The sequence below is a fragment of the Schistocerca serialis genome, chromosome 1 (assembly GCF_023864345.2).
Source record: "Schistocerca serialis cubense isolate TAMUIC-IGC-003099 chromosome 1, iqSchSeri2.2, whole genome shotgun sequence".
Taxonomy (NCBI): Eukaryota; Metazoa; Arthropoda; class Insecta; order Orthoptera; family Acrididae; genus Schistocerca; species Schistocerca serialis.
In genome coordinates, this window is record NC_064638.1 from 768,276,252 (window position 1) to 768,290,017 (window position 13,766).

General features: G+C 40.1%; 1 protein-coding gene across 7 annotated transcripts in view; it reads right to left on the reverse strand.

Annotated features, from left to right (window-relative positions):
- Positions 1-13,766, reverse strand: part of LOC126482575 (ATP-binding cassette sub-family C member 5-like) — a 512,906-nt gene that overhangs the window by 151,064 nt on the left and 348,076 nt on the right. For all 7 annotated transcript variants that reach the window (XM_050106550.1, XM_050106549.1, XM_050106547.1 and 4 more), the window contains one exon: positions 6,647-6,753. In XM_050106550.1, coding sequence (XP_049962507.1) covers positions 6,647-6,753 — 107 coding nt within the window. The remainder of the gene's footprint in view (positions 1-6,646; positions 6,754-13,766) is intronic.

The following is a 13,766-nucleotide window of genomic DNA, read 5'->3' on the forward strand; positions in this document are numbered from 1 at the left end:
TAGTTTTCAATGTTTATTTATTTATTTACTCACCGAATTTTCCATGATGTTTGGCAGAACACAACAATATTAAATAAGGAACACTTCCTACTGTTCTGCAAAATTCTGCAGGCACTTTGTGGCATTATGTGACAATTTTTTTATGTCATGGGTTGAGGCATTACATACTTTACAGAATGCTGATTAAAACTATTATAAACAAAAGGAACTAAAGAATGAATAAAACACAGTAAAAAGTATTCACAAAGTATATGAATAAATTATACATTACAGTGAAAAGTTCTCAGCTTCTGCAAAGAACTCCAGTACAGAATAGAAGGCATGTGCCACTAGGAAGCCTTTCAACTTTGATTTGAAGACTTGGGATTTATCACTCAATTTTTTCAGTTTTGCTGGAAGCCTATTGACAATGAAACCTGCTGAAGAATTCATATCTTAGCAAAGTGTTATGTCAGTACAAACCGTTTTTCTGTCCGCTGTTCACTGATCGAATGTTGCAGTTTCTTCTGAATGAGTCTATATTGTCAACAACAAATCCCATGATGGAGTATACAAACAGGGACGGCAAAGTTATAATTCCACTGATGAGAGCAATAACTGTCACTTCCAAAAGAAATTCATTTCATTTCATTTCTAAATTAAATTTGTAAAGAGACAGATCAGCAAAATAAACATAGCAACAGTTGACAACTCATTGTATAACTGATGGCTTGACTGACTGATATGCATGGTAACAATTCTGGAACAGTTGCTAAGCTTTTAGATGAAGTCTTTCTCCAGATAACTACAGAATACACATACACACACACCTGCATGGCCACATTGTCCCCGATGACTATATTACACAGACATGTAGCTCAACTGGGGTGATGGTTGTATTGGGTGGTGTAGGTGATGAAAGAAAGGAGGCAAGGAGAAGGGCGGAAAGTTGGAGGGAATGGGAGTTAATGGAATGATGGGAGGGGCAGAAACTTCAGAAGATGGGAATGTGGCATATGTGAGTTTGAAGTGTGAGACTACAGAGAGGAGCATGATTGTGCAAGAAGTGAAGTGGAGCATGGTCCAGGTGTGTAGACGGGTGTCAGGCACAGCATAGGTTGATGAGGCCAAGAAGATTTAGAGGTTCAAATGGCTCTGAGCACTATGGGACTTAACGAAGATTTAGAGATCAAAGGCTCTATTGTAATGATAATTTCCATATACACAGTTCAGAGAAAAGCATGTACAGTGTGTATGTGGAGGAAGAGGAAAATGTATCTGGAAAATCTCTGATTGAGCAAATCAAATAAAGTGGAGGAATGTCTAAGAAGAAAGCCCATGAATCATTCATGAAGTCTAATGTTAAGCAAGTTATGTATTTTTCCACAGAAGAAGGCAGATAACTTACACTGAGCATTCTGCCTTGGAAGACAACTCCAAACACTGATACAAATCATGTTAGCGGAGTGAAAAAATCAGTTTCTTTTATTTTTATTACACCAGATTTTTGTTTCAGTTCAACAAAATATGCAAATCACACTCCTATCAAACAATATGTATGAAAATTTGTTCACAGAGACATCTAAACTGTGAGCACTGGTAAAAGTCGATGGACATGTTGCATCAGTGTTGCCAATTACTCATAAAATATCCCTTAAAACACTGGAAAATCCAGAATTGGATGTAGCAATATATTGAAAAGGATAATTACTGCTCACAATATAGCAGAGATGCTGAGTCACAGAAAGGCACAACAAAAAGACTGTCAGAAAGTTAGCTTTTGGCCAACACGGCCTTTGTCAAAAGTAGACAACATACATACACGCATACACTCACGCAAATGCAACTCACACACACATAACCACAGTCTCTGGCAGCTGGAGCCAGCTGAGTCTGTGTGAGAGTGTGTAAGTGTCTGTACATTGTCTTCTTTTGACAAAGGCCTTGTTGGCTAAAAGCTAACTTTCTACCAGTCTTTTGTTGTGCCTTTCTGTGACTCAGCATTTCCGCTATACCATGAGTAGCGACTATCTTTTTCATTACGTTGTAACGTATTGCTTAATGTTTATTTATTTGTAATCTGCATTTCAGAGTACCATAGAAATATCTAGAACTGACCTGGGGAATCTACACTCCTGGAAATGGAAAAAAGAACACATTGACACCTGTGTGTCAGACCCACCATACTTGCTCCGGACACTGCGAGAGGGCTGTACAAGCAATGATCACACGCACGGCACAGCGGACACACCAGGAACCGTGGTGTTGGCCGTCGAATGGCGCTAGCTGCGCAGCATTTGTGCACCGCCGCCGTCAGTGTCAGCCAGTTTGCCGTGGCATACGGAGCTCCATCGCAGTCTTTAACACTGGTAGCATGCCGCGACAGCGTGGACGTGAACCGTATGTGCAGTTGACGGACTTTGAGCGAGGGCGTATAGTGGGCATGCGGGAGGCCGGGTGGATGTACCGCCGAATTGCTCAACACGTGGGGCGTGAGGTCTCCACAGTACATCGATGTTGTCGCCAGTGGTCGTCGGAAGGTGCACGTGCCCGTCGACCTGGGACCGGACCGCAGCGACGCACGGATGCACGCCAAGACCGTAGGATCCTACGCAGTGCCGTAGGGGACCGCACCGCCACTTCCCAGCAAATTAGGGACACTGTTGCTCCTGGGGTATCGGCAAGGACCATTCGCAACCGTGTCCATGAAGCTGGGCTACGGTCCCGCACACCGTTAGGCCGTCTTCCACTCACGCCCCAACATCGTGCAGCCCGCCTCCAGTGGTGTCGCGACAGGCGTGAATGGAGGGACGAATGGAGACGTGTCGTCTTCAGCGATGAGAGTCGCTTCTTCCTTGGTGCCAATGATGGTCGTATGCGTGTTTGGCGCCGTGCAGGTGAGCGCCACAATCAGGACTGCATACGACCGAGGCACACAGGGCCAACACCCGGCATCATGGTGTGGGGAGCGATCTCCTACACTGGCCGTACACCACTGGTGATCATCGAGGGGACACTGAATAGTGCACGGTACATCCAAACCGTCATTGAACCCATCGTTCTACCATTCCTAGACCGGCAAGGGAACTTGCTGTTCCAACAGGACAATGCACGTCCGCATGTATCCCGTGCCAACCAACGTGCTCTAGAAGGTGTAAGTCAACTACCCCGGCCAGCAAGATTTCCGGATCTGTCCCCCATTGAGCATGTTTGGGACTGGATGAAGCGTCGTCTCACGCGGTCTGCACGTCCAGCACGAACGCTGGTCCAACTGAGGCGCCAGGTGGAAATGGCATGGCAAGCCGTTCCACAGGACTACATCCAGCATCTCTACGATCGTCTCCATGGGAGAATAGCAGCCTGCATTGCTGCGAAAGGTGGATATACACTGTACTAGTGCCGACATTGTGCATGCTCTGTTGCCTGTGTCTATGTGCCTGTGGTTCTGTCAGTGTGATCATGTGATGTATCTGACCCCAGGAATGTGTCAATAAAGTTTCCCCTTCCTGGGACAATGAATTCACGGTGTTCTTATTTCAATTTCCAGGAGTGTATATTCAACCAGTGTGTACCCTTTCTAAATTTGTGTATTAGTTAGCTACTCCTGGCTTCTAGCTGACTGATAAGATCTCTCCTTTGATCTCACAAATTGGCGTGGAACATACAGTGTGTCCTTGATGTTTTTAAGCCATTGTTACCAATGGGATGGATAGTAAAAAAAAGTTCCGTGTCTAACTTTTGTCAATTTAGCCTTCTTAAGCTGTGCTGAAGTACAGAATAATTGTATTTATATAATCATGATTTATCAACTTAGCAAAACAACAATAATATTTTTTTTTCCATTTTGCTGAGACTTGTCACAAACTGAATTAGTATCCCAGGACAGATTCACCCAGGCATCTGACAAAGCAAAAAAGCTGACTGATTATGGCAAGATTTCATCCTGCCACAAAAACCTTTGTTGTCTTGCTGCAAATTCTATACTTTTGTTGTCAGTCTTCTCTGAAATGTGGTACATGACAAACATGTCTTCCAAACATCCACATTTTGAAAAGCAGTTGAAGTTATGAAGTCAAATGCATTATCAATTAGAAATGCTGCAAACAAAGATGAAATGGCACGAATTACCTTGTGTGATCACATAATGAACACGAACAGAAACTGCATTAAATGTAGAGGAAGAACATCATTGCAGAACACCCAATGGTTGTCTTAGAGCACATATTTTCATTTCTGAAATTTGACATTTGGTTTTCAGTAAAACACTATCTTGACAAAAGCTGATGAAATGCAAAAGTGTTTGAGAACAATTTGCCTGGAGAAGAGTGGGTGGACAGTTTCATTCATTAAAATGTCATGCTGGCAACGAAAACTTCATGAAACATCACTACCAGGAGAGTAAATGTACCTTAGTTTTACACAGTGACATAATTGATTTTATGTTGTTTCCTGGTTCATGAATGAATTTTTATTTTCTTTGTTCAAAATTATTATTATTTTATTATCCATGTTTCAGGTTGATATTGACATGGTTAAGAACTACTTCGCAAACCTTCAAAAGAGTCTAGAGGGCATCAGCAATTCTAAGATCCTACAGTACAATGAATCCAATCTAGATGATGGAAAAGTCTGAATTTACAAATGAGGAACCAGGTCTCTGGGGAATATAATGAACTCTTCTAAATCAGTAACCAGAATATTTGTTGGTACAGCCAATGGTGAACTCCTGCCTGCATGTGATGTTTATAAATGTAAACATATGTGGCATACTTGGACACAAGGAGCACCTGCAGGAACTAGATATAACAGGTCAAAGTCCGGATGGTTTGATGAAGCCATATTCAAAGATTGGCTACAGACTATTGTAATACCTTTGGAGAGGAAAAAAGAAGGTGTGAAACTAGTGCTGTGTGACAGTGTGCCTTCCCATTTTTCATTAAGTGTGCTCAAAATGTGTAAGGAGCACATAATTAAATTCATCTGTCTCCCTATGAATGCCACACACTTGCTACAACCTCTAGACATGGCATTTCACAAGCTTACAATGGCATGGCTATCAGTATTGACAAAATGGCACCAGGAAGCAGACAGAAGACTGACTTCAATTCCAAAGAGCACTTTCCTACTCTTCTTAGTGAGTTGATGGAGACCACTAATCCTATTGCAGCTGCCAACTTAAACCATGGATTCTGGACCTGTGGCATTTCTCTATTCAATCCACAAAAAATCCTTAATACGATATTGTCATCACAATGTTGTATGGCAGAATCTCCAGAATTTCAGCCCACACTGGCACTGGTGGGAGAAGTAGTCATGAAAGTGCTCCAGGACATGAGATACGAAACATAACCAGGTACCAGAAAAAGAAACTGAGCCAGGAAAAAGTTTTGCCAGTGCCAATACTGATGGTGGAACATCTCAGTCAAATGAATAAATGTTTCATCCCATGTAAACTGAGAAATAAAAGGAAAGAGAAGTCATGAAAACTAACATGGAAAGCAAACAGTCAGTGTCCAAGGATTTCATTGATTGTGATGAAGATGGGCAGTATTCCATTAAAGGTTCATCAGATGAATAAGGTGAAGAGTAAGATAATAATGGTGACAATTTTTATGATCCTAAACCAGGGAATCGGCTTTTAGTGAAGTTTCCAGCTAAAAAGCAAAAACCATTAAGTTTTATTTTGGTTGAATTGAGGAACTGTTCACTGGAGAAGGACTTGATGTTTGTTTGAAACTCTGGCAGATTCCAGTTCAGATATCCTGAGTCACAAGATCTGAGTCTTACAGAATCTGAAAAAAATATAAAGAAAACTAAGTGTTCCTGTTTCTATGAACGAAAGGGGAGTTTTAAAATGTGCTGTAAATTTCCAGGGCTATGATATTAATTCGGAAGTGACAGAGATGTAAGCTGGCCAAAGTGGCTGAGTGGTCCTAGGTGCTACAGTTCGGAACCGCACGACCACTATGGTCACAGGTTCAAATCCTGCCTCGGGCATGAATCTGTGTGATGTCCTTAGGTTAGTTAGGTTTAAGTAGTTCTAAGTTCTAGGGGACTGATGACCTCAGAAGTTAAGTCCCATAGTGCTCAGGGCCACAGAGATGTAAAATACATTTACTATATTTTTCAAGGCTATTTTATTACTTTGTTCATTAATAACTTTGCTACTGTTGTGTATAGGTTGACATAATTTTAAGTCTGATGCATGAGCATGAACATGTATAAGTACATGATTAACAAAATATATTAAAGTCCTCATATATGGATCCTAAAATTCCTTTTAAAAAATTAAGTAAATGCAAATAAATAACAAAATAATCCAATAGGGAGGATGATATCAACCAGAATGTGTTAAAATGTTCACTTGTGTGTACTTTTAATATGGTGGTTGACATAGCACCGAGTGCTGGGTTTGAGTTGACCGACACTTAAATGTGTCTTCCTCAGTGACTGTGGACATTAATAAAAAATAAAATAACATGAAACAATCCCTTAGCAATGAGCTATGAGATACTATTTTCAGTGAAAATGGAGATTGCTCTGTCTCTGGAGCAGCGTAAAAAATACGAAAAAAAGTGGCGGTCTCTAAACGGGTTGACAGTATTGGTTTACACAAATTTCACTGTAAGGATCATATTTTATAAAGATTTATACAATGTGGATTCACCTTGAATGTTTCCTGGAGTATGGTGTTCTCCTTTCATGTCCATTCCAGACATATCAGAGTTAAGGTAACTGACATCATTCAAACCAGCTTCCACTGCTTCTTTCAACCTGGAAAAAATAAAAATAAAGTTGAAGAACACTACATTTAAATAAAATTATAAGTCAAGAGAAATTTTCCTTTCAAAATATTCTATAGAATAATGTTTACTGACTATATGTTCATGGTTGTAAGCGCTACATGATATGCGGCTGGGGGATGAAGAAAAATATTGCAACAAGGTTTACTTATTACTGCAGTTTTGTAGAGGATGTTTACTGATCTTTTCCACTGAAAATATATGGAATACAGAACTGTTAATATGTATTTGCACGTACTTTGAATTACTTTAGCTTCATTACATATACAAAAAACTATAATTCTAATAAGCAAAACATTATGCATTGGAAAACTGCTTCTTTAGGTTATTAACTCCATCAAATGAATGCAAAAAATAAAAAAAATTGATAACTGCAAATAAGGAGTGAATTTCATGTTATAGTCGATTCTCTGCTGAAAAATATGATAGTCCTGAACTACACAATATCTCTTGGTTTCAGCTCATATGGGACCTAAGTTCCTTCTTTCTGAATCATGCCCATAGTCTTGAGATATTTTGAAATGGCTTGCTGTGTCACTCCTAATAATTGTTCCAATTCTTCTTGAGTTTGATGTGAGTCTTCACTCAGCAATGTCTCCAATTCTGCATCTTCAAAAACATTCTCTCTTCTGCCACTATGCCGGTCTACAACGTTAAAATCACCGTTCTTGAAATGTTGAAACCACTCATGACACATTCTTCCACTAACAGGGTCCTTACCATACATACTTGAGAGTATTTGATGAGCCTCAGCTGCTGCTTTCTTCATACTGAAACAAAAAAGTAACACCTCACACGACAAACGAGAATTAGGTTCGTAAACTGACATATTCAATGAAGAACAACTTTATGATGCGGACACATATTGACTAATGTTTGAATGAGGTTATATTGACCAAGGTCCAAGCTAACTGCCTGATGTCTGTGATCTGTTTCTTTTGACTGCTACTTACCATTGTTGTCACCTATCAGCAAATGGCACAAGCAAAGATGTACACGTTGTACGATTATGGGTCTGTAAGGTCATGTTGTGAGTAAGATAACTATAATAGGGTGAAATGTTCAATGCTGAGTGGTCACTATTTTGTTGTGGACATTCCTCTCCACAGAAATACTGTTGAAAACTATAAATTACTTAAAAACGAAAACAATCAATTATTGATAAAATTATTTAATTGTATGAATATAATAGAGGGAAACATTCCACGTGGGAAAAATATATCTAAAAACAAAGATGATGTGACTTGCCAAACGAAAGTGCTGGCAGGTCGATAGACACACAAACAAACACAAACATACACACAAAATTCAAGCTTTCGCAATCAACGGTTGCTTCATCAGGAAAGAGGGAAGGAGAGGGAAGACGAAAGGATGTGGGTTTTAAGGGAGAGGGTAAGGAGTCATTCCAATGCCGGGAGCGGAAAGACTTACCTTAGGGGGAAAAAAGGACAGGTATACACTCGCGCACACACACACACACACACACACACACACATATCCATCCGCACATACACAGACACAAGCAGACATCAGAACTAGCCATGGCTATGAGAATTACTAAAGAAGGGCCTGATTGACCTGAGTTAGTAAATCTAATCAAAGCTCAGAGTATACAATTAGGCTCAATGAACTCTCAATTAGATGACCAGAGGACAGCTTCAGATGCTCAAAATGCTGCTCTAAGTAAGGAACTAAATGCAACTCTAAACAAAGAACTAAGCTTAGTAAATTCTAGTTTAAATCCTCAGACTAAACCTTTAGGATTGTTAAATGCCAAAGTCGACTCACAGAGCAAAGAATTGGCATTCTATGCGAAGGCATGGATGCATTAAAGACTGAATTTGACACCTTGAATAGTAAAGTAGAGGATTTGAAATAAGACTTAAAGAAAGAATGAACCAATTCATTGGACATTCACGTAAATCAAATGTTCACCGGCTTTAGTCAGAAAAAGAATGATCAATTACAAGACTTAGTAAAAAAGTTAGAATTTGATATTGAGGAAAAATGTAATACTGTAGAATCAGAAATCAATGAAAAGTTAGGATCATTTGAAAATGTTTGCAACATTAAGTTTGATGCTGTAAAGCAGGGATTGCATACTTTAAAAGAGAGTGTTGAAAAGCAAGATAGTTAATGCCAATAATCCAACCTCAAATTACAGGTGTAAGTATGTGAGTGGATAATGTAGAATGAAAATTCAAACAGAATATATCTAGCTTTTATATTATTTATGTAGTTTGGAGGAATCATTTGAACAAATTATAGATCGAGAAGTTATTGAGAGGGTAACCTCCAGAAATGTTTCGACTGTTGCTTCTTCCAAACTTAATGATACCAGCAAGGAGATGACTTGTGGGAAGAATTCAAACTTATCCAGGATAGAGTAGAATATAGAATACATTCTCATAATGTTGTGTTAACTAGTCAAGTAGTGACTGATTTGCAGTGGGGAGACTTTCAAAAAAAGTTTAAAGTGAAATACTGGTCTGCCAGTGCACAAGAAAAGTTAATATCAGATCCATGGGCCCCGGGCGGAGTCATATATGCCTCAGGGACATTAACATACTGAGTTAACGGGTGGAGTGATGACCGTCAGATCCCGAGTTGTTTTTGGTGCTTCTTCCATAATAGTTTTGCTGCACCAAATTCCTATCAAACTATTCTGTTATATAGCCCCCAGCAATGTTAACGTTCTGAGTTAACGGGCGGAGTGACGACTGTCGGATCTCGAGTTGTTTTCGGTGTTTCTTTTCTAACAGTTTTCCTGCACCTAATTCCTTTAAAATCTTAAACTATTCTGTCATCTATTCCTAAAATCTTAAACTATTCTGTCATATATTCTTAAAATCTTAAACTATACTATAATCTTACATCTTAGAAAACCGGATATGACAGGCAAATAAAAAACAATCCTAGAGAACCACAAGTAAAAAGTGATATTTAGATAACGTGAACTGAATGGAATTTTATGTTTGTAGAAAATATAATATCGTGTGACTACTTGAACAACTAATATACCATAGTATATAGATTTTCTATTTTGTATAGAATATTTTATACCTTTTGTGAGATGTGATATAAACGGGAAGGTTTGTATTAAGTTTGAAAGGGGGGTTGGGGGGGGGGGGGGGGGTGTTGTAGATAAAAGCAAGGTTTACAAGAGCATATAAACCATGGCTAACACAAAACACACATCACACCTTACAGACAACCCTCGCTAACAAGTGTGCCTGATTCTTCACCATTTGCTGTTTCCATACAGTTGCTAAGATTTCCTTCGGGTCCTCTCAAGGTGGGAATGTTCGTTCTGTACGAGACAATATTTAACACCAAACCTCCTCTAGCATCTCACTCAAGTACCTGCAAAGTAGGGTTCCTGGGGAAAGGGGGGTGGGAAGGGTTTCCTATCTTTGGGGCTATCTTCTTTCTCTTCTTCAATCTTAGCAGCCATTTCTATTTATTTCAGTTCTTACTTATCATTTGAGGACCTATCTATTTTTCCCTCTTTCCGTATTCACATACTTCTTTGCAGAAGTCCTTCCTTCTTTCTGTGGTTTCTAATAACCTACATCTTATCTTTCGATAAGAAGGCTGGAGAATCAGACTACATGAACACCCATCCGCATACGCACAAGAAGACATTTAAACACAAACATTAATATTACAGATTAGAAACCTGTCACAATGTGAGATGTGAGACTGCCAGGTGTTGTGTGGGAAAATATATATGTACACAGGGAAACATATATATATGAAAACTCTGACGGTTCTACATCATCATATATATGTATATATATTAATGGAAACAGACATTCCCAGCACTACTTCCTGCAGGGGGAGATCGAGCCATGGCCTGCAGGGAGTATCGCTATGCCAAAACCTGATGGGCTGGAGACAGCTATTTAGGAGCTAGAACCAGCCCCATAGTTCAGTTCACACCAGATGCCGACCTCATGTACTTTGACCGCTGAAGATTACGTCTTCGTATCTGAATTGGACTTTTAATACTGAGTGTGTGTTACCACATACCTTTGTGGAAAATTAGAAGTGAATTTTTGTTTGCCTCAATTAGGAGACTTTTACTGGGAATGTTATTGTTACCTTTACGTTTGTTGTTGTCATCGACCTTGTGAACTTACCTCAATAAAAGTTGTTTCTGAAAAATTGTGAAGTGTCATTCACAACACAGATATATATATATAAGTATCTAAAAACTAGGATGATTCTACGTTGAGTATATATAAGAAGGAGGCTTGGGGGTGGGGAGGGAGGGGGGGGGGGGGGGGGGGAAATATGCACGCAAGAGTCGAACTGGTCACGGTAGTCATCTAAGAAAAGTCTGTATAATAAATACTCCGATAAAGTGATGAATTGTAGGATAGTGGGACTCAAATAGCCTAAGTAAGCACATTATTTACTGAATAGTGTATATAGACATGGTATCTAATGGAAGTATAGAAGTTGATAAGTAGAGGAGGACTCTAGGGATTAGATGAAGTATTAAGAAGTATCCAGAATGAGATTTTCACTCTGCAGCTGAGTGTGCGCTGATATGAAACTTCCTGGCAGATTAAAACTGTGTGACCGACCGAGACTCGAACTCAGGACCTTTGCCTTTCGCGGGCAGGTGCTCTACCATCTGAGCTACCGATGCACGACTCACGCCCGGTACTCACAGCTTTACTTCTGCCAGTGTCTCGTCTCCTACCTTCCAAACTTTACAGAAGCTCTCCTGCGAAGTTTGGAAGGTAGGAGACGAGATACTGGCAGAAGTAAAGCTGTGAGTACCGGGCGTGAGTCGTGCATCAGTAGCTCAGATGGTAGAGCACCTGCCCGCGAAAGGCAAAGGTCCCGAGTTCGAGCCTCGGTCGGTCACACAGTTTTAATCTGCCAGGAAGTTTCATATCAGCGCACACTCCACTGCAGAGTGAAAATCTCATTCTGGAAACATCCCCCAGGCTGTGGCTAAGCCATGTCTCCGCTATATCCTTTCTTTCAGGAGTGCTAGTTCTGCAAGGTTCGCAGGAGAGCTTCTGTAAAGTTTGGAAGGTAGGAGACGAGATACTGGCAGAAGTAAAGCTGTGAGTACCGGGCGTGAGTCGTGCATCGGTAGCTCAGATGGTAGAGCACCTTCCCGCGAAAGGCAAAGGTCCCGAGTTCGAGTCTCGGTCGGTCACACAGTTTTAATCTGCCAGGAAGTTTCATATCAGCGCACACTGCGCTGCAGAGTGAAAATCTCATTCTGGAAACATCCCCCAGGCTGTGGCTAAGCCATGTCTCCACTATATCCTTTCTTTCAGGAGTGCTAGTTCTGCAAGGTTCGCAGGAGAGCTTCTGTAAAGTTTGGAAGGTAAGAGACGAGATACTGGCAGAAGTAAAGCTGTGAGTACCGGGCGTGAGTCGTGCATTGGTAGCTCAGTTGGTAGAGCACCTGCCCGCGAAAGGCAAAGGTCCCGAGTTCGAGTCTCGGTCGGTCACACAGTTGTAATCTGCCACGAAGTTTTATTAAGAAGTATATGCCAAGTGTAGAGTAGATTTGTAACTTTACCACAAAATACTTAATTACAGTATACATAGGAGTGTATACTGGGGTAATGAACCATGGGGCCTACTCAGACAGGATAAGGGGGGAGGGGCGGGGGGGGGGGGGGGGGGGGCAAAGAATATGGGGCAGGCATACCTACTTGGAGATAGGCCGACCTGTGGCATGAAAAAATAGGAGTGTGTTATAAAGGGGTGTACCTACCAAAAAATGGAAAGAGGAAGTGCTCTCATAGCGTCAACCCACTGGCAAAGTATAGGTACCGATCCTAGGGGAAAGGAACAATATCGTGACAAAAGTCACAAAATTTTGTAGGGATTATTCTGGAAAGTTTGAATTATAGGCACAATGAGCATTATTACGTTTTATGGAAGTTCATGAGTGTCAAAAGGAACACTTTCATTTTGCCCAGACTTCCTCCAAACTACAACAGATAATGAAGCTAGTACATACTAAAGAAAAGGTAGTATAGAGGATAGAAATAGAAAATGGATTACTTAAGTGTCATAAACACCTGCAGTTTATGATTGGAAATAAGGAAAGAGTCCTCTCAATTCTTAAATATTATAAAAGGTGACTAAAAACATAAAAGAAAATTCGGGTCTTGATGTCAAGGTGAAATAAGAACAGAATATAGGAACTCTCAGCTAAAGATAATTCTAGAGATAAAAAAGATTGGTGTTAAAGTGAAAGATGTATGGAGAAACATGTATGAGAAAAGTATATTGTTATGATATGAAATGTTTTTGTGAGTGATGTTAGGTACATAACAATTATATATAAAATATCGTAAGTCTGATCTAAGGGGGGTTGAGGGATATGTAGTGTTTTGAGAATTTCCGCATGAATTCTAGAACCACTCGGCCTTCAACCATCTCGAACACATGATATTTTAGAGGTGAGTGGAAGAAAGGAACCCTATCTACTCCACATAACGTGTCTGTGTATGCAGGTGTGAAATCAGTTGCAAGCAAAAGGTCAACGCTGCATTTGAACGGCACCGACAAGTACTTGTCGGGTGATCCATGGAAGTCGCAGTGAAAAGTACACAGAAGAACCAAGGAACTCCTGTATTATTCTGTGCTGTTTGTAATTGTGACTATTGTTAGTGACAAAAGAACAATTGAGACTCAGAACTGTGAATAAACTCTTATCTTGGGCTTGCTGGAGGCAAGATGTATTTTACAATTTGTTTGTAATAGAGTTATGGTTGTTAAGCCAACTCATTGCTAAATGTACTCAAATTTGTTTCTAATGTGAGACCATACAACTGACTTATAAGAAGTCTAATGTTTATGTGTGAAGTGTGAATTTTGTTCTTTATGAAGCTCAAATATACCCATAGCTACTGAAAAGTATTCCTCGAGTACCTCATTATTTCACAAAGAGAGAGAGAGTCTTAAATGTTCCTGTGACTAGCATCATTCTTCGGAGAAGAA